The following is a 19,092-nucleotide window of genomic DNA, read 5'->3' as shown; positions in this document are numbered from 1 at the left end:
GAGTGTTTGATGGAAAGTTGAAAACAAAAATGAAACATACATCATGAATTACATCACGCATTCTGCGATCGATGTTTTTGTGGATTCCCAAAGTTCAACATTGAATTCTGGGGTCATTCTTGGTTTAGGGTCTGATTTAACACGCATGCTTTTAGATTTGCATTTTTTGTTTTTAATGTAAAATGTTTGATTTCCTTTTGAATCAATCCTCTTTTCCTTTCAGCTTTTCCCTTCAGGGGCCATCACAGCAAATCAACTTTCTCTATCTAACCCTGTTCTCTGTATCCTCCTCTCTCACACCAACTACCTTCATATCCTCTGTCACTATGTCTATATATCTTCTCTTCGGTCTTCCTCTAGTCCTCCTGCCTGGCAGCTCCAATTCCAGCATCCGCCTACCAATATATTCACTATCCCTCCTCTGTACATGACCCAACCATCTCAGTCTGGCTTCTCTGACCTTCTCCCCAAAACATCTAACGTGTGCTGTTCATCTGATAGACTCATTCCTGATCCTATCCATCCTAATCACCTCCAAAGAGAACTTAAGCATCTTCATCCCTGCAAACTCCAGCTCTGTTTCTTGTCCTTTCATCAATGTCACTGTTTCTAAACCATTCAACATCGCTGGTCTCACCGCTGTCTTGTACACCTTTCTTTCATTCCGGCTGATCGTCTTCTGTAGCGTCGTACCCCTGATGCTTTTCTCCACCCTATTTTTTATTCCCGTCTATGCAAATGAAAGAGGGAACGGTTGGGTGTCTCTGTGTGAGACTCTGTGATTGACGGGTGATTGAGGATAAACCCCACATCACACCCAACCATAGCTGAGATTGACTGGGATATATATGTGTATATGTGTACATATATATGTATATCCACCTTGTCTAGGCGCTGCGCTGTTTAACCCTATTGTGTATGAAATGCAAACATCACCAGTGGGGTTTTTCTTTTTTGGATGCAGGAAGTGACTGTGGAGTCTGGTGCACTGAAGGAGATCACATGATCAGCACAGGAAGTAGTCATCTGTGTCAGGTGTTTTATTTTTATAAGCTTCTTTCTGTTTCATTTTCAGGATAAAAATGGTGACTGAATGTTTGTTTTTACACTGCCGACAAGTTAACTTTTAGGTCACCTGCAGGTCAGTTGAGGAAACGTGGGAAAGCTACAGCACCCCCTTGTGTCCCCAGTCGGGAATCAACCTCACTAATATAGTGACTGCGATTTGTGGATTTTTTTTTTTTGACTCGGGTGATTTTAATAACCCCTCTTGTCTTCACGAAAGCCCCCCTTTTCCCCCCATTACCTGTTGAATTTCCCCGCCGCGAAGGTGGATAATTTGCGATGGCGCTTCAACGCTTTTTTTTTTTTTTTTTTGCGTTATCAGAAACATAATGGCTCCTTCAGCCGGTCCTCTTTCGGCGTCTAACAGCCGCTCTCTCCTCTCAGGACCCGTTTGATGCAGAGCTTCAAAGAGTCCCACTCCCATGAGTCCCTGCTGTCTCCCAGCAGCGCCGCCGAGGCCCTGGACCTCACCCTGGACGAGGACGCCATCATCAAACCTGTCCACTCAAGCATCCTGGGACAGGAGTACTGCTTTGAGGTGAGGGCGGCGCGGCGCGGACAAAAGCGACGCTCGTAACAATATTGTTCCGCCGTGACAAGTGACAGAGATCTGAAAAGGGAACCATGAATATTTTTAACGTGGGAAAGTGAAAGAACAAGGACACCGAAATGAGCTCTGTAGTCTGCACACAAATTGCTGCAGGATCCTGTCAGCTCCTCCATCACATTTCCATTAGCTGAACATGACAGAGGTTGAGAGCGAATGCAAGATATTGTTTTTTTTTGTTTTTTTTGGATGGGGGGGGGGTAGTTTGCGCCCTGCAATTGCAGTCTCCATAGTTACTAATGGCTGTGGTTGTTGAATTTACCATTGGCTATAACCTCAGGTGACTACGGCGTCAGGAACCAAGTGCTTTGCGTGTCGCTCGGCCGCAGAGAGAGACAAATGGATCGAGAACCTGCAGAGAGCTGTCAAGCCCAACAAGGTGAGGGGAGAGAAAGGGATGCGGTGGAGAAACAAAAAGCCGCTAGTCCTCTGTCTGTGCGTCTCTCTCCTCCGCGTCTCACGTCGCCGTGTGTTTTGTCCGTGAGATGGGCTGCCCCGTCGCTCTATGTGTGACACCCATCCCCCGTGTCTTTCTGTGTGTGCGTGTGTGTGCGTGTGTGTGTCCGTGCCGAGGTCAGTCACTTTGACGTGCAAGCGTCAAAGCCGCACACCGCCAGGTGGATGGCAAAGGGCAGGGGCTGCCAGACGGCGTCTTTTCAGCACTGTCAGGATGCAAATTCAATCGCGACTTTTTCCCCAATGTGAGATCGGAGTGGAAGAAAATCACGTGTTTCCGCATTCATGCCTGGTGCAGCTTTAAAGATGATTTTCCTAAGTCTCAACCAGAACACACCCAAATTTTCAGATTCCATCCAGTGTCGTCCTCTTTCCTCAAAAACAAAGTGAGGCGTATGAAATGTGTGGGGGTCGTGGAGAGGGTGGGGAGGGGTGTTATGGCTGGGATGAGACGCCCCCCCCCCCCCCGCAGCCCTCGTCCAGATGCTCGGGCCGTGGGGGGGCCCCGCCTGCGGCCCCCGCCTCCCGTCACATCGCGGCGCGGCAGATGCCCCAACAGAGATAAGACCGGACCAGAGCCGGAGATAATCATTCTACTTATTAACTTTCTGCGGCCCCCTTTTAAGATGAGCTTTGATTGGTTGAAGGAAGGTAGCCGACCCCCCCCCCCCCCCCGCACCATTCATTTTGATGGTAAGTGAGACGCGACGGCGTGGAGCCAGGAGGAAGGACACCCGAGCCGGAGCTAACGGAGCCGCCAGATGCCCATCGATTCCAGACAAAGAATTAATTAGCACAGGAAAAAACAAGACGTATTGGACCATGTGAGTTAAACAGAGGGTGGGAGGGGGGTAAATGTCCAAATGACATGACTCAGCTCCCCCCTCACCAGTTCACTGAAACATCATTGCAATCAACACGCCGTTGTGTCCCCGATCCTATCGAGGGGATGACAAAAATAGCCGTGGTTTCACGATTAGGACGTCACGCCATCATCGTCCCCCCCTCGGACCCGGAGCCTCACCTGCATCGTGTCCTTCGTCTCTTTTTTTTATTTTTTTTATGAAGTCTCCGTCGTGCCGTCTTGTGTCTTCTGTGTGCAAAAGTCTAGTGCTGACAGCGGTTTATCACCGTAGCTCACCGCCATGTCACCGCTCGTCCTCCCCCCCGTCACCGTAACCGTCTCCTCCCACGGCCCGGCCCGCTGTCTGTCAACCACACGCCGTCTCCGCCCCCCCCCCCCTTCCCCCTCGCCCACCACGTTGTTGACCTGAGCTCCCCTGCGTGCAGGACAACAGCCGGAGGGTGGACAACGTGCTCAAACTGTGGATCATCGAGGCCCGAGAGCTCCCGGCCAAGAAGCGCTACTACTGCGAGCTGTGCCTGGACGACATGCTGTACGCGCGCACCACCAGCAAGCCCCGCACCGACACGGTCTTCTGGGGCGAGCACTTCGAATTCAACAACCTGCCCGCCGTCCGCAACCTGCGCCTCCATCTGTACAAGGAGACGGACAAGAAGAGACGCAAGGTGAGGGTGCAGCGACCCGCTGGCCGAAGTCCGATATTACAATTCACTGGCGTGCAGACGTCTGCTGATGGTGCTTTCTTTTCAAAGTATAAGGCTTATTGTATTGAAAATATTACGAAAAGGCAAAATATTTTGAATACAGCGATCCCTCGCTATAACGCGGTTTACTTTTCAGGGTCTCGCTACTTCACGGATTTGCATCGTGCATTGTGTTCTGCATTCTGATTGGCTAAAAAGTCACTCCGCTTCTTCTCCACCTGTGCGTCAATAACGTTGCAGTTTAATGTGTACACGTACGTAAAACGGCTTGCCAAATTTACATTACGTACGTGCAAATTCTCTTGCAATTTCGAGTTTCTCTGAAACCCATAATGTTGACAAATCGCTCTGGACCGACAAAAGCACCTGCGGCAGGGCCCAAAAGGCAGCGGAAGATGCTATCTATCGCAGATAAAGTTAAACTTCTGGACATGCTAAGAAAAGGTAAAAGCTATGCGGCTGTAGATCGGCATCACGGAATTAATGAATCTTCCGTTTGTTCCATAAAGAAGGAAGAAAAAAACATAAGGACGACAGCAGCAATGTATAATAGAGTATTTAATTGTATAATAATTGTAAAAAAAAATAAAGGTTTCTACTTCATGGATTTTGCCTATCACGGGCTCTTTTTGGAACGTTACCCCCCGCGAATAACAAGGGTATACAAACTGTATACAAACACTAAAAACACTTTATTCAATTTTAATCAATAAAGGAATTAGATTTCATGGGGAAAGAAAGCAGATGAGGTTCAAAACAATTGTCGGCAATGCGACGAGTGATTAGTGCTTCTGCCTCGCAGCAAGAAGGTCCCTGGTTGGAGTCTGTCGAGGGGCTTCTGTATGGAGTCTCCATGTTCTCTCCCATGTCCTCTGTGTGATACAGTTTCCTTCCACAGTCGAAATACATGCAGGAGGTTCATTGGGGACCCTAAATTTCCCTGCCTCTCAGCCAATCCCAGTTGAGATGAGCTCCAGCACCCCCTGAGCCCAGGAATACAGGATAAGCAGTGTAGATAATGAATGAATAAAAAATTCAAAACATCCTGTTTAAACACGTTTAAGAATCTTTACTGGCACAGTAAAACTGTAAAAACTCCAAATCCGAGTGCAGAATAAGTCATTAGTGAGTCATCGTCACGGATCTCTGCCCGATGCTGTTGACACTTTGTGTAGTTCGACACTTAAAATCTCATTTGTTTGCTTGTCAAGGCAGGCGCTTTCCACGATATTCATTTGAAATTACAGCTTCCAAGATTAATTTCACTTTCACCCCGGTATGTAATGACACCGGCGTCCTCTCCACAACCCAAACACCAGGTCCTGCACACAAGCCTGTCTTAACAGAGTGGATTTTTACTGAATCATACAAGAAATGGAACTGAAGAAGAGCGAGGGGTGAATCTGAATTTTACATCGATCAATCAGTCAATCAGTCACATGTAAAAAGAAAATTTCCCTTTCTTGATCAGCCGGACTGGAGCTTTGCTCCGAGGAGCGCAGAACTCCAGTGGCGTCCAATGGCCGACCTCTGAAAGAGCTCATATCTGATTGGACGAAAGAGCATACCGTTGAGACTCCTGCCTGCAATGACTGGAAAAGCACGTGCTGACACGTGAAGGAAACACCTGTTTCGGAGACTCTGACCCATTCAACCGCCCTCTAACAGTCATCAAGGTCTGAGTCAGTGAAACAAATGAAATCCAAAGCTAACAAAGCTAAAGCTAAAGCTATTAAAAATATAAACGATGTTAGGGACAGACGGTCGGACAAAAGGCGTCCGTGCATACCGCCTCAATGGCGGCGGCTTGCACGGCTTGTTATTTCACCAGCACTTTCTGGTTCTTCAGTATATTAAAGAAACCCCTATGACGACTACGGTTTTGTTGTTGGAGCTGTGTGGAGCAAAAGTAGTACTCAGACCTTTTGGAATACTGACTGAGGTGAAGAAGTTTCTTCTCAAATGACAGATTTCCATGTTTTCTGGGCCCGGGCCCCTGCTGGTCAAGGAAACAATGGCAGGTGTGAGGCCTGCAGATGCTGGCTTTCGCTTTGAGACATCTCCTGTTTGTATACGCCGTAGCTCATTGCGCGTCTAGACCTTTTGAAATACTGGATAGTCAAAGTCTTCCACCCACCAATCATTCTCCCTTTGGAACAATGCAGAACCCCCTCAGTACTCAAGATATTACAACTATAATATGCAGGAGCATACTGTAGGAGCATGAGTTGCTTTAAAGACAGATATGGAAATAGCACCGCGACAGATGAATAAGTCAGTTCTAATTTTAAAGAGGCCAATTTTAGTCGACCATCAAGCCTGGAATGAACTTTGATGTTGATAAAATACACTTCCTGGTTTACGGAGGATGAAACAGACGCTTTTTGGCAAACCCATCACGCTGCTTTCTCTTTGCCTTCAGGAGAAGAGCACGTACCTTGGACTCGTAAGCATCCCCATCTCAAGCATCACCGGCCGTCAGTTTGTGGAGCAGTGGTACCCGGTCATCCAGCCCAGCGTCCTCACCAAGGGCGCTGGGGTCGGAGGGGCCAAGATCATCAACGCATCGTTGCGCCTCAAATCCCGCTTCCAGACCATGAACATCCTGCCCATGGAGCTTTACAAGGAGTTTGCAGAGTACGTCACCAATAATTATCGCACCCTGTGCGCCGTGCTGGAACCTGTGCTGAGCGTCAAGAGCAAAGAGGAGGTGGCCTGTGCGCTGGTGCACATCCTGCAGAGCACCGGGAAGGCCAAGGTTTGAGACTTCTCGACTTCTGTTTGATTTTTCATCATGTTCAGATGACTCTCAAAGCTTCAACGTGGAGCTTTTTCCGGCCGAATTCAAAAACTTACGAGAACTTACTTCGATAACGTTAATATAGCTACTGACCTCTTGTTCTGTAGGACTTTTTGTCAGACATGGCCATGTGTGAGGTGGACAGATTCATCGACCGAGAACACCTTATCTTCAGAGAGAACACTCTGGCCACCAAAGCCATAGAAGAGTACCTCAAACTGATCGGACACAAGTACCTCAAGGATGCTATAGGTGAGCCGGGTAATGGCCAGGTGAATGTTTTGAGGCCACTTTGTTGTCTTTGCTTGACCAGATCATTTGATATACAGGAGAATTTTTCATGATTATCTCACTGGCTCCGAGTAAGACTCGTATCCTTTATTTCATATTTTTGCCCGGGCCTTGACCGGGTATTGAATTATGGGATTAACCTACAACGGTTGTTGAATGTCAAGAAGCGGGATCGCAAGATGAGAGAAATGCAGCTTCCCTAAAAGGGGTGTTAACTGAGAGTGGTATATTTCCAACTAAAAAGGTCTACAAAGTGTTTCCTGCTCTTGGACAAACCAGCTGCTAGAAAGTCTGCAGGATAATAATCTAACCAGCAAATGACTCCTATGTTTTCTCGCCGCAGTGATTCCATGTTGTCTTCTATTACGTTTTGCTGCCGAGGCAGAAAAGTCCAACTCCACTAATTGATTTTTTGTGTGTATGAAAAACTAGCGTGTGTGCGCATTCAGGGCACTGACCTGATCTTTGCGGTACTTTCCCACTGTTTCGCAGTCTCTAATGAAATGTCATCTGCAGGGGAGTTCATAAGGGCCTTGTATGAGTCAGAGGAAAATTGCGAAGTGGACCCCATGAGAACGCCACCCTCCGTTCTCCCGGACCACCAAGCCAATCTCCGAATGTGCTGCGAACTGGCACTCTGCAAGATTGTTAACTCCCATTGGTGAGTGGTTAGCAGAAGCAAGAAAAAAGAGGCATCTTTTTTTTTCCTATCACCTCTAAATGGCCAGAGTGTGTGTGTTACCCTGACGCTAAGCACCTCCCTTTGCAGTGTCTTCCCTCGAGAGCTAAAAGAGGTGTTTGCTTCCTGGAGAGTGCGCTGTGCCGAGAGGGGTCGAGAAGACATCGCCGACCGTCTCATAAGTGGTTCCCTCTTCCTGCGCTTCCTGTGTCCCGCCATCATGTCACCGTCGCTGTTCAACCTCACGCAGGAGTATCCCGACGAGCAGACGTCACGAACGCTCACACTCATCGCCAAAGTCGTGCAAAACCTGGCCAACTTCTCCAAGTCAGATTTACTTCCTTGACTTTATAACCCCTTCTGTTTTGCATCCAGCTTCGATCTGTGGTCGACATTATTTATTAGGTTATTTTCTCACGTCTCACACGATTATCACTGTAAGATCCCGAGTTACTGTGGAATCTAATCACAGAAATGAGCTTACTTTATTTTAATTTAAGGACTTTTCATGTCCAAGTATAACCCTTTAAATGCAATGAACTAAAGTAGAGATTTGAAATAAAATGACTGTGTCATCAGCATAAAATAACAACAACGGGGTTTATTCAATTCATTTAGGGTGAGTAGTTCTATAAGAACAGAATGCTGCCAGACTAAGTTTCATTTTTTTTATCATTCTGGAGGAAGTGAGTTGGACTCGAGTTTATATTTGTTATTAATGAGGTTATTTCATTCATTTTCCAAAATGGTGTTACACGTGAGAAGTTTTTAACATGATAGAAAAAATACTGACACAGATCATAACATCATGTCATTTACCAAATAATCCTATTCAAAGTACCATCAGGAATGAATCAGCCTTCAAAAATAACAATTAGCAATATGATAAAAGCAACTTCCAAAATAAGATATTTTGCATGATACAGATTTGCTGACTTTGATTATCTCCGTCAGTTGTGACTCATCTGTTTTCTCTGTTCATTTCTTTGACACACACACACACACACGTTTCCTTTCAGGTTTGGCAATAAAGAGGAATACATGTGTTTCATGAACGAGTTTCTGGAGATGGAGTGGGGCTCCATGCAGCAGTTCCTGTATGAGATCTCCAACCTGGACAGCGTCAGCAACGCAGGCGGCTTCGAGGGTTACATCGACCTGGGCCGTGAGCTGTCCATCCTGCACAGTCTACTCTGGGAGGTCATGGCCCAGCTGAGCAAGGTCAGCGCTTCCGTCTGGTGCACTATCATATGACCACATGCTGTGTGAGGTAGCTCCTTCTAAAATAAGACAAGATTTGGCGAAAGATTACAATTTCAGTGACATTATTGGGAGTAAAGATCCTTTCTACACGTGCATTCAATATATACTTTTTTAGCATAAAAAAAAATAGGATTAAAAACTAAAGTTTTTATTTTATTTTATTCAAACCGCTTTATTGTTATGTCTTGAGGTTTATTGGTTTGGTTTTTAATGCTTTTTATTTTATGTGGGACTGTGTGTCTTCAGTGGCTTCACTCTTCATTAGAACTATTAATTCCCTTTAAAATGAAAATTTTAATTGCACAACATAGTCTGGATAAAAATCGCCATTGATAGCTCAGTCGGGTTTTTGGTCATTTTGATAATAATTGCACCCTGTGTGACTTGAGGTTTGGCTGCTGTGCAAAACCGGGGAACTAAAGCAAACTCAGGTGGATGTTATTTGAAGTGATCGCAGTCACACAGCCTGGTCATTTTATTTTTTTTTTTTTTTTCAAATGAGGCAGTGAGTCATTAATCAGGCCAAAACTGTCATTAACATGCAGTCGCCAGGCGAGTGGAGGAGGTGGTTTAATGACACCCTTCAGGTACACAACAAACACGAAAATAATTTCTTTTGTTAGGCTGCAGCACAGTTCGCTCTCCTTCTCCTTCAACCGCAGGATGCAATTATCAAACTGGGTCCTTTGCCGCGCCTCCTCAACGACATCAGCATGGCCTTGCGTAATCCCCACCTCCAGAGGCAGCCCAGCCACCAGACGGACCGGGTGCAGGAGAGGCAGACGGACCGGCTGCTGTCGCGGCCGAGTTTCAACCGGGGCATTTCATCCGAGTTCCAGAATCTCATGATGAGGGATCTTAATAGGTATCTGGCTCTGTTTTTATTCATATACCGCTCGAAAAAATAAAGGGAACACTTAAACAACACAATGTAACTCCAAGTCCATCACACTTCTATGAAATCAATCTGTCCACTTAGGAGGCAACACTGATTCAATTTGGCTTGTTTTAAGGACGTGACATCAAATTTGGGCCAGTTTGTAATGTTTTTCCACTTTAATTTTGAGTGCATTAATAAATTTGATTTCCATTGATAATTTTTCCATTAATAATTTGTTGTCATCACATTCAGCTATGTAAAGAGCAAAGTATTTAAGAAGAATATTTTATTCATTCAGATCTAGGATACGTTATTTTACTGTTCCCTTTATTTTTTGGAGCAGTGTATTTTTGGACCAAGTCATTGTTTTGTGTGTCTCCAGTTAACTCAAGTGTCCAATACAGACGGTCCAGTCTAAGGCCTTAGGGACCCAAATTACATCCCATATCAGAGCAAATATTTCAAGCCAGCCAATACATTAACAATAATAATAATATGTGATAATAATAATAATGATAACCGCTATACATTATTATTAGTAATAGTAGTAATTTCTTTCATTGTTTTTGTAATAATAATGCCGTATATAATATAAAGCACGAGGGCTAAAAATAAACAAATAAATATATGTGTACATATATAGGCCTCACTTGTCTATAAGCCACAGGTGTCCACGTTGTAATATTAGAAATTTTAACATTTAATTAATTACATGCCGCTGACATCCGCAAATACTGACTGGAAGTGCTTTTTTATCCGAACGGTGCCTGGTGGTAACATGGCTGAAGAAAAAGGTTAACAATAATGCAAAAGTGAATCCGTCCATCTAATTTCTATCCCCGTTTTGTCCTACTCCAGCTGATCGCTATCATCGTCTTCCTACTGCGCAAGACATTGGTGTAAAGTTTATTCAAATCTTTATTTTTCTATTCATTCAGTCTGCCCCGAGACTCGCCTTCACATAGTCAATACAGATGGTGCATGTATAGAATTATGAGAACAGAAATATACTCAATATACTAGCAGAAGTACAACTGCACGGATGACCAAAGCTTTATCAGCATTATTTACCAGATTTGAAATAGCATCCAAACCCGCTATTTATTTCAAAAGGGGACCAAAACATATGCATGGTTAACTTGCAGAACACAAATGATCAGATGCTAGTTGGAAGATGGGTGATTTGAGTTTATACTTGTTCATTAAAAATGCTTCCTATGTTTCCCCTGTAGTCTTAAGGGATATTGTTTGATTCAAAGTGGTGGCGATATTTGTAATAAGCTGCACTCTGTTTAACTGAAGTTATCATTTCGATTTTGTTGCTGGCTGTGTGTGAGCTTGCTGGGGAACCGCTATCATTTCCCCTATGGCGGAACGATGAGGATGGTCCTTGGAGAGAGTTACGTAGGAGCGTGTTGCTTCATTGTCCCTTTCCAGCTCTATAGATATCACTCGCTTGCCTTCCCCTACCTCCACCGGTGGGATCATGCCATCCCGCACTCCGATGAGTTTTCAGGACAGGGACCACCTTCAGCGAGCATCCTCCAAAGACATGTTTTACGTATCACGCCCACCCTTGGCCCGATCCAGCCCGGCCTACTGCACGAGCAGTTCAGACATCACAGAACCGGACCCCAAGGTGAGTTTTTGTCGCACCGATCCGAGGACCCGTCATCCCATCCGCTAAGTCAACCTTAATCCGATAGAGATCAGTATGACGTGCATGTCAGTCATACCGAATGGGCTCTGCCATCGTGTGATCGAGGCTGTAGTTTACCATGACATCTGCTTTTTTTCCCACTTATTCACCACGCAACTCATCCTCGCGGTATTTCCTGGGAAATACATTCCGATTTCCAGGTCTCGCGGTAAAAACACCCGCACCACCCTCACCCATGTCATCCGTGGCCACTTAACATGATAAATCAACAGAGGGCGCATTAGCCTCTCATATTCCTTAGGTTCTCAGTGTCAATAAAAGCGTATCTATGATGGACCTCCAGGATTCCCGAATGAACAGCGTGTCTAACCTGCAGTCGGTGGACATGCTCAACTCCTCCCAGGCCTCCATCGCCGGCATGGGCAGCTTCGGCGGGCTGAGCAGCGGAGGCGGTGGCGGCCTGGGGTCCGGCCTGAGCAGCCAGCTCCGGGCCGGTGGGAGGTTGTCAGCTGGCTCTGGCGGCTCCAGCATGTCTGGCGGTCTCCGGCTGAGCCAGCTGAGCCAGATGGGCACCACCACCGACTCGCTATCCCAGCAGCAGCAACAGCAGGCCGCCGCCATGCGCTACCCGCTTTCCTTCCAGAATCCCCTCTTTCACCTGGCGACTGCTGATGGGCCTCAACAGCAACAGCTCCATCACCAGCACAGCAGGGCTCAGCCCCCGGCGCCCCTGCTCCTGGCCCCAGAGCCCGAGCCCTCTCACCAGTCCTACATCCCACAGTTCGCCCATGGGGGGTTCTCTCGCAGTGAGGACCTGTCCACCCTCAGGACCAGGGACGGTCACCTGGGCCAGCCTAGTATCATCCACTCTCACAGCTACAGTGACGACTACAGCAGGGCTGATTATGGACGACGGCAGATGTCCGTGCACTTGCAGGTACACGGATTCACCTCGATCTCAAGGCGTCCGGTAGCCACCGCATGTATATATTTTCATCTTTAAACGTTTCCGTGATCATCGACTCTTAAACCGTTGAGAATTCGAGCACCTTAATTGTTCCCTTGATTGTGTTTCTTTTGCACCTGCCCTGTTTAGACCTACTGACCATTTTCACTACCCTCGCCATATGTTTGGGAACGCGAAACTCCCAATGACACTTGTGGAAAGGTGGTCTCGGTCAAAGTTAGAGTCAAACAGTCCCAAATTGACGATCCGCCATGTCCGTGTAAAAGGGCTCCTTCAGCCATCACTCTTTGTAAGACGGTACCTTTAAGATTCCCTTTGGTTCATGCAACTCTTCCACACGGGGAACAAAGCACTGCTCACGAGTTGATTTCAACTTAAGAACCGGAAATGCTAATTTATCATCCCGCTGTTCTTTTTATTTCGAAGGATAACATCCAGCAGCAACAACAAATGATGGGCATGGCCTCACAGACAGGAACCTCCCACTCCTCCCTGGCGACGACACCTCCTTCCACAGTCCAACCCATGCGCCAGAGTTCTGTTGCCCCGCCTCCCGCCCAGCGTGTCAAATCCCAGACCTCTCATCAGCTGTCCGTCAGCTCAGCGGCCGCTCCGGCTGCCCCGGCTAAATCTCGACCGCAGAGTGGGAACCTCCTCCAGTCGCCGGAGTCAGGCTATGGCGGCAGGCAGCACGGGTCCAGGCAGCTCTCCGTCAAAGACAACACTGCCCCGGGCCTGCCTCACCAGCAGAGCTCCGTCAGGGAAAGCCAGAGTCCGCAGGGAACCACAAGTCCGAGCACCCAGCAGTCCCCACAGCAGCAGTCCCAGCAGCAGCAACACTTGCTGAAACCCACCATGAGCAAACAGGTAAAATATCTGACTCCGTCGTGTGTCCGTGTTCGTTTCCCGGCAGTGTCTGAGATCGACAAAATTTGGACTCAAGTCCCGCCGCGGAGCAGCCAGGCCAGGAGTGCATAGAAACCCGACGCAGGCCCCATGTTCTCATATTCAGTGTGCCGATCTTCCTTCCCAGGGCTCGCAGTCTCCATCTACCCTCAATCCCCCAACCCCAGCCAATGAGAGAACAGTGGCCTGGGTCTCCAACATGCCTCATCTGTCTGCGGACATTGAAAGTTCTCGGATCGACCGTGAGGACTTCAAACTGAAGGAGTACTCGAAGAGCATGGACGAGTCACGCATGGACAGGGTAGGTATCGCTGCCGACTAGTAGTGGTTGTCTTTGTTTGGGTTTTGGAAGGCCCTCGGTCATGTTAAAGTAAACTGAACGGCGAGTCATGTGTATCATTGCCGAGCAGATGGCGCTCAGATCCGGCCTAAACGCAAAAGCCCAGAGATCTCGAGCGGTGTGAGAGACAGCAGCCATCCGCCAGATGTTCACAAATCTGGCCGGTACATTCGCCGTACCTTCACGGATGGCAGCTGCCCTCATTTAGAGTACTTGCATGCAGGTTTCTACTTCACAGTACGTGCGGTAAATTTGCGAAAGAACTTTTGAATCCTCCAGCCCCCTGGAGCTGTTAAATCCCGCCGCGAGATAAAGGCTAACTCGGTACAAACGCCTCTTGTTGTTACATCCTCGCTGTATCTCTGCCTCAAGGTTCGGGAGTACGAGGAAGAGATCAACTGCCTGAAGGAGCGCCTGATGATGTCCCACAAAAAGCTGGAGGAGTATGAGCGGCGGCTCCTCACGCAGGAGCAACAGACCAATAAGATCCTCCTACAGTACCAGAATCGACTGGAGGACAGTGAAAGGAGGCTCCGACAACAGCAAGTGGAGAAAGACTCCCAAATTAAAGGAATAATTAGCAGGTAAATAGAGGCTGATGTTGGGATGGAGGGAAAAGACAGCTGAGGGTTTATGTGGTCTGCGGCCACCTTGACTTCCTTCTTGTGTATTGGCGCTGGCCGGGACTGTATGAGTTTTCTTCCGGAACATGTGGAAAAAGTGGCATATTCTCTCGAGTATTGACTAAAAGGATCAGTAGGATGTGCTTGACGTGCTACTGGCTGTGGACTCCAAGCGGTCATTCATAAGTACCCGTACGTTGCACATAGGGGATAGGACTCCCGTTTGCCCGGGGTTGTTAATCCTGCCGAACTTATTGGTCAGGAGTTTTGGTTTCATTAAGCGCTCCGGCCCTGGGAGCGCATCAGAGGGCCGGGGACTGAGAGCCGAGGCCACCGACGTGTAATGAGTGGCAAATTAAACGAGAGCCTGCGAGGAGGACACAGATCAGTCTACTCTTTAATCAGCATGCAGGCGGGGCTCCCTGGGTGCTTGTTTCTATTCCGCCGAGTTAAGCCGGACAATGAAGTCTCCTGATTGTCCGCCATGATCCTCTTGTAGAAAAATCCACCATGGTTACTTCTCACAGCACTTGTTATTTCGAAAAAAAAAAAAAAAAGAATCGTATTCGAACGAGTGTGGAGGACTTAAGACGAGGCCGGCCTCTTGAGCGCTTGTGTGAAAATCTGACAGAGCAGCTAAAGAGTACGGTCCGTAGCCTCTTATCGATCCGCCACCAAATTAAGCCATTGATGGGAACGGCGTGCAATATCAGTCATATCCCGCTCGTACTCAGGCATGGATAAAAAAAAAAAAAAAAAAAAACAAATGTTTGTCTGGCTCCGGTGCATTTCAAGCGTGACCGCACATCATATTTTTCAGGGTTTGGTTTTGTGGAAACTGATTACTGATACGTCTCATAGTGATAGTCTGAAACTGCAGGCTGGACAAGTGTGACAGAGAATATTGCCACTTCTAATCCACTCCAGGAAAGAAGACGTGGAATGAAGACAGAGACAGTCCTGCCAGGCCCTTAACAGGAAATCCTCTTTAACCTTGTACATAAACCCGCAAAATTGACACCCTCCTGCAGTAGAACCGTGAAAACGATTTTTTTTAAACCACCGCTTTCGGTCGACTGGATCTCGGGATCGTGTGATTCCCAACCAGCCCGATTTTCAGACCGACTCTCGCAAGAGGATTTTAAGAAATTTAACATGAAGAAACTTCCGGAAAAAGGAAAAGAAACGAGGAAACGCGGCCACGCTTTGTTTTTTCCGGCACGTTGCTTGGGACAGCTGGGGGCGGCGGACTGTGGAAGGCTGCGCTTTTTAATATCAGCTCTTCCATTTTGAACGAAGACAAACCGCGAAAGGACTTTTAAACGCCGACCCTCCTCTCCGCTCCTTTTTTTTTGTTTTTGTTTTTTGTAGAGAGGAGAGGCTCATAGCGGTGAGCCGCGAAGATTCCAGCGTGTTAAACTTTTAACCAAGCACTTACTGACTTTAAACGGCGGCTGACGCCTCCCCGACCCAACGGAGTTTTGAGTTTTAAGGTGCAGATCGGCAGCGACGAGCTCACCCTTTCGCCGCTAAGGGATGAATTAAGTAGCATATCTGGATGCTTCCAAAGTCAGATCTCAATCCAGACGGTGCCGCGAAAATGCGCCGCAGGACTTTTCCATCATCTCAAAAAGACCTTAAAAGTGAGGAGAAAGGGGTTCAGCATCGTTTTTAAACCCTGTTGTACTGATCAGATCCCAAAAAAAAGAACCTTTAGCAGGATGACAAGTGTGAAAAAAAATAGCCTTATGAATTATTTTTTTTTGGGAGGGGTTGTTTGTTTTATTCTCCAATTGACGCCATTGTTAAAGTTCCGCATATTAATATGTCGATACAAAAGTGAGCTCAGGTCCTGCTCAAGGTGTGTGTGTGTGTGTGTGTGTGTGTGTGTGTGTGTGCCCGTGCATGCGAGAGATCCGGAGTTCACAGCTCCTCCTCGGCAAGGCTTGAATTAAATCTCTCCATCTGCAAAATTGAAACACACTTGTGTTTTGAGTTTCAGAGATTTTTCTTTTTCTTTCTTTCAGAGAAGCCTTAATGTTCTGTGCATAGACTTTTCTTTAGGCTCAGAGCAAAATCCAATATCTGTCAATGGACCAGGTACAACTTTACGTTCCAAACAATCTAATTTAAACCAAAGCCATATATTTAGTTTTAGCTCATGCAAGGTTAAATCCACTGAAACACTGAATACACTTTACCTGTAGCGCTCATATCTATATTTTATTCCTTAGGGTGATGACCCATTAGTTTGGCTACAGGCTCGAGTTATTTATTTCCCTTTTTTCATTTTCCTCACAATACTTTAATGCATTTTAGTAGTTATGAATATAAATGAAACTCTATCTTCCTCAAGCTGTTTGCTGTGTAGATGTATGCCATGCTGGTTCCTAGAGTGATGCAGTGAGTGTGCAGCAGGGCTGGGCCATATGGGTGGCGGTGGGGCGAGGTGGGGTGGGGGGGTATGATTTAAAATATGCAGATGCCAGTAAATCAAAATGAATGATTATAAGCGATCGTTGATTAGCAAATGGAGAATCAAGTGTCATGTTGTGTTCACCTTCAATTCACATCTGACATTGAATCCCGGATCTGAACTCGTGCATCATTTAGATTTGAAGACAATCTAATGATCTCACACATTCATAATGGGTTTCTCCCGACATATCGTTCTAAATTCCGAGTTTTTATCATAACGCCTGATGTTTGGTTGCGGATTTTCAGGCCGCTCCCTGTTATCTTCAGGCCTTTTCCTGTCAGCGACCGCTAATCCCCCCGACGATTCTTCTTAAACAGAATCTCTCACAGTTCGAAGATAGTCAGTTCTGATATATTGCCCAGCCCTTGTTTGCAGTAAAGGAAATAAATCTTTATTGTACATGTCACAATAATAGTATATTTTTAACTATATCCCATAGCATATTAAGTGTGTGACGCAAGAGCCATAAGTAAAATAATATAACATATGAATATACACACATATATATCTAGATGGAATATATGGAAAGTGAGATTATATAAATGTATTTTAACTTGCAATAGCTAATATTTTTAGCAGGAGAAGCGCAATAATAGACACAGTATGTCTGTGTGTGCTGTTTGTGCAAGGGCACGTGCAGGAACCGGGCGTAAAGACAAACTTCCTGCCAAACCCTTTGACCAGGTGCCATCAAAAGTTTAACAAAATCAATAAATAAAATATATATATATATACCATGAGTACTAAAAGTACCACAGAGACAATACAACGATTTAACGTGACTTTTTTTTTTTAATTATTATTAATTTATTTACTTATTTTTAATCTGCAAAAGTGTGATTTTAAGTTCTTGGCTTTTTGTTCAGGATTATTTGTATGGTGTTTGTGAATTTATCTGCATTTTAAATGAAAGACTGCAATGGATATTCATTAAAGAGTAAAAAAAAAAAAAAATTTAAATGGTTTTCTTCCATCTGTATGATTTTGCTGTACATGCTTGACTTTTGACCTGCTATGCATCATTGGTTGTGTCCAGTGGTGTGGCAGTGGAGTTGTTTGAGAAAGTTAGACGGTACCATCATTTAACTTATGCAGTTTTGGTATTATTTGAATATTCTATTTATTCTCCAGGCATCTAGATGATATTCTGGTGTCAGTATCTCTGCCTCTCTTCTGTAGCAAGAATATATTTATGGGCTTTATGGATTGTGTTACGGCGAAAACTTCTGTTCTCACATCTTGCGAAATTAATCCCCCCCTTTTTCCGGTGGTGACGAGTTTTGGCTTGACGTGTGCGCGTGACGACAGACTCTCGTAGCAACAGCCGAGGGGTTTATTATTGACTTTGACAACAGACCTGAGTCAAACGGCTGCAAATCGCACCTCATTTTGGCATTGGAGAGGAAGGGCGAGGTCGGTCGGCGGTTGCATGCGTTGTTATTGACCGATCGCCTGCCGAGAGGTAAGTTGGTACGAAAAAGAAAATAAAGGAGAGCGTGTTCGTGGCGGTTTGAGCCAGGTCTGGAGTTAGTGTCGGTCGACTTCACATCCTACCTGTCTGTTGCCTTCCCTCTTCGTAGCAGAACACAGACATTGTGACCTCCTGTCGGTGGACGCGCACATTGTTTTTGACTCCATGTGCAACTTGACCTCAAATGCACACTACTTGAAGTACAACTGGATACAAAAGCGTCTTCTTCTCCTCCTTTTTATTTCGTAACGCGTCACCCGCACGGACCATCGTCTGCCTTTTCAAGTCACATCAGAACCTTTTTACTGCTGTAACCCGCGTTACATGCCATTGTTTTTTGAGACAGTGCTAATATTTCTGTCTGTGCTGATGATTGATTCTTTCCCTTTTTTTTCCCCTTATTCTCTTCTTTTTTTTGTATAAAAAAAAAAAAAACAAAATTCTCAACACTGTACATTATTTATGGAATAAAACATCCAAACACTTCTGTTTGAAACTTCACCCGTGGATTTTCGTTCTTTCTTGTCGCACGTGCGTCTGGATGAGCTGGAAAGTGTATGTGTGCGTGTGTCCGTAAGTGTGTGAGGTATAACAAGAAATTTTACGCACTGCAAAGTCATTGCTCCTTTATATCAGGACAGTTTATTTCCCTTTTCTCTGCTTGATTACAACTAAACACACACACACACAGAAAGTCACGCATCAGATGAGACCGGCCAGAACTATTTTTACTTACGTTCATTTGGCACCACGACAATACTCGCCGGTTCAGCCAGTTGGCGGTGAAAACCACAAGATTACCCCCCTCACCAGAGAAATATCCTTGAATGACCCGATCTGGAGTGAATCCCTGGCACCGGGATAATGATCCGGAGCTGGGAAAAAAATAATTAAATAAAAATTAAGGGAAAAAAAGAAAAAAACCTGGGCTTATGAAAACTGCAGGGCTGCTATCTAGCTAGCGGGGCCTTTGAAATGATCAGTCAAAAGAGTTTTACGCAGAGCGCCGGTCAGTCCCGACTCCAACGAGATGGGC

General features: G+C 46.0%; 1 protein-coding gene across 23 annotated transcripts in view; it reads left to right on the top strand.

The window, feature by feature from the left end:
- Positions 1–19,092, top strand: part of syngap1b (synaptic Ras GTPase activating protein 1b) — a 154,978-nt gene that overhangs the window by 119,499 nt on the left and 16,387 nt on the right. For 8 of the 23 annotated variants that reach the window (XM_086153734.1, XM_086153730.1, XM_086153736.1 and 5 more), the window contains 14 exons: positions 1,450–1,603; positions 1,953–2,051; positions 3,419–3,658; positions 6,120–6,455; positions 6,605–6,749; positions 7,305–7,449; positions 7,558–7,794; positions 8,487–8,688; positions 9,393–9,595; positions 11,048–11,249; positions 11,614–12,207; positions 12,664–13,104; positions 13,271–13,444; positions 13,856–14,067. In XM_086153734.1, the coding sequence (XP_086009860.1) occupies positions 1,450–1,603; positions 1,953–2,051; positions 3,419–3,658; positions 6,120–6,455; positions 6,605–6,749; positions 7,305–7,449; positions 7,558–7,794; positions 8,487–8,688; positions 9,393–9,595; positions 11,048–11,249; positions 11,614–12,207; positions 12,664–13,104; positions 13,271–13,444; positions 13,856–14,067 (3,384 nt within the window). Of the gene's footprint in view, positions 1–1,449; positions 1,604–1,952; positions 2,052–3,418; positions 3,659–6,119; positions 6,456–6,604; positions 6,750–7,304; positions 7,450–7,557; positions 7,795–8,486; positions 8,689–9,392; positions 9,596–11,047; positions 11,250–11,613; positions 12,208–12,663; positions 13,105–13,270; positions 13,445–13,855; positions 14,068–15,033; positions 17,540–19,092 lie in introns of those variants that run through there. The other 15 variants (XM_086153740.1, XM_086153729.1, XM_086153745.1 and 12 more) reach the window with 6 other exon arrangements.

Source organism: Fistularia commersonii, chromosome 10 (genome assembly GCF_037954325.1).
Source record: "Fistularia commersonii isolate RoL2024-O1a breed Wild chromosome 10, RoL_Fcom_v1.0, whole genome shotgun sequence".
Classification (NCBI taxonomy): Eukaryota; Metazoa; Chordata; class Actinopteri; order Syngnathiformes; family Fistulariidae; genus Fistularia; species Fistularia commersonii.
Note: the sequence above shows the minus strand (reverse complement) of the source record. Positions and strands in the feature narration are given on the sequence as shown.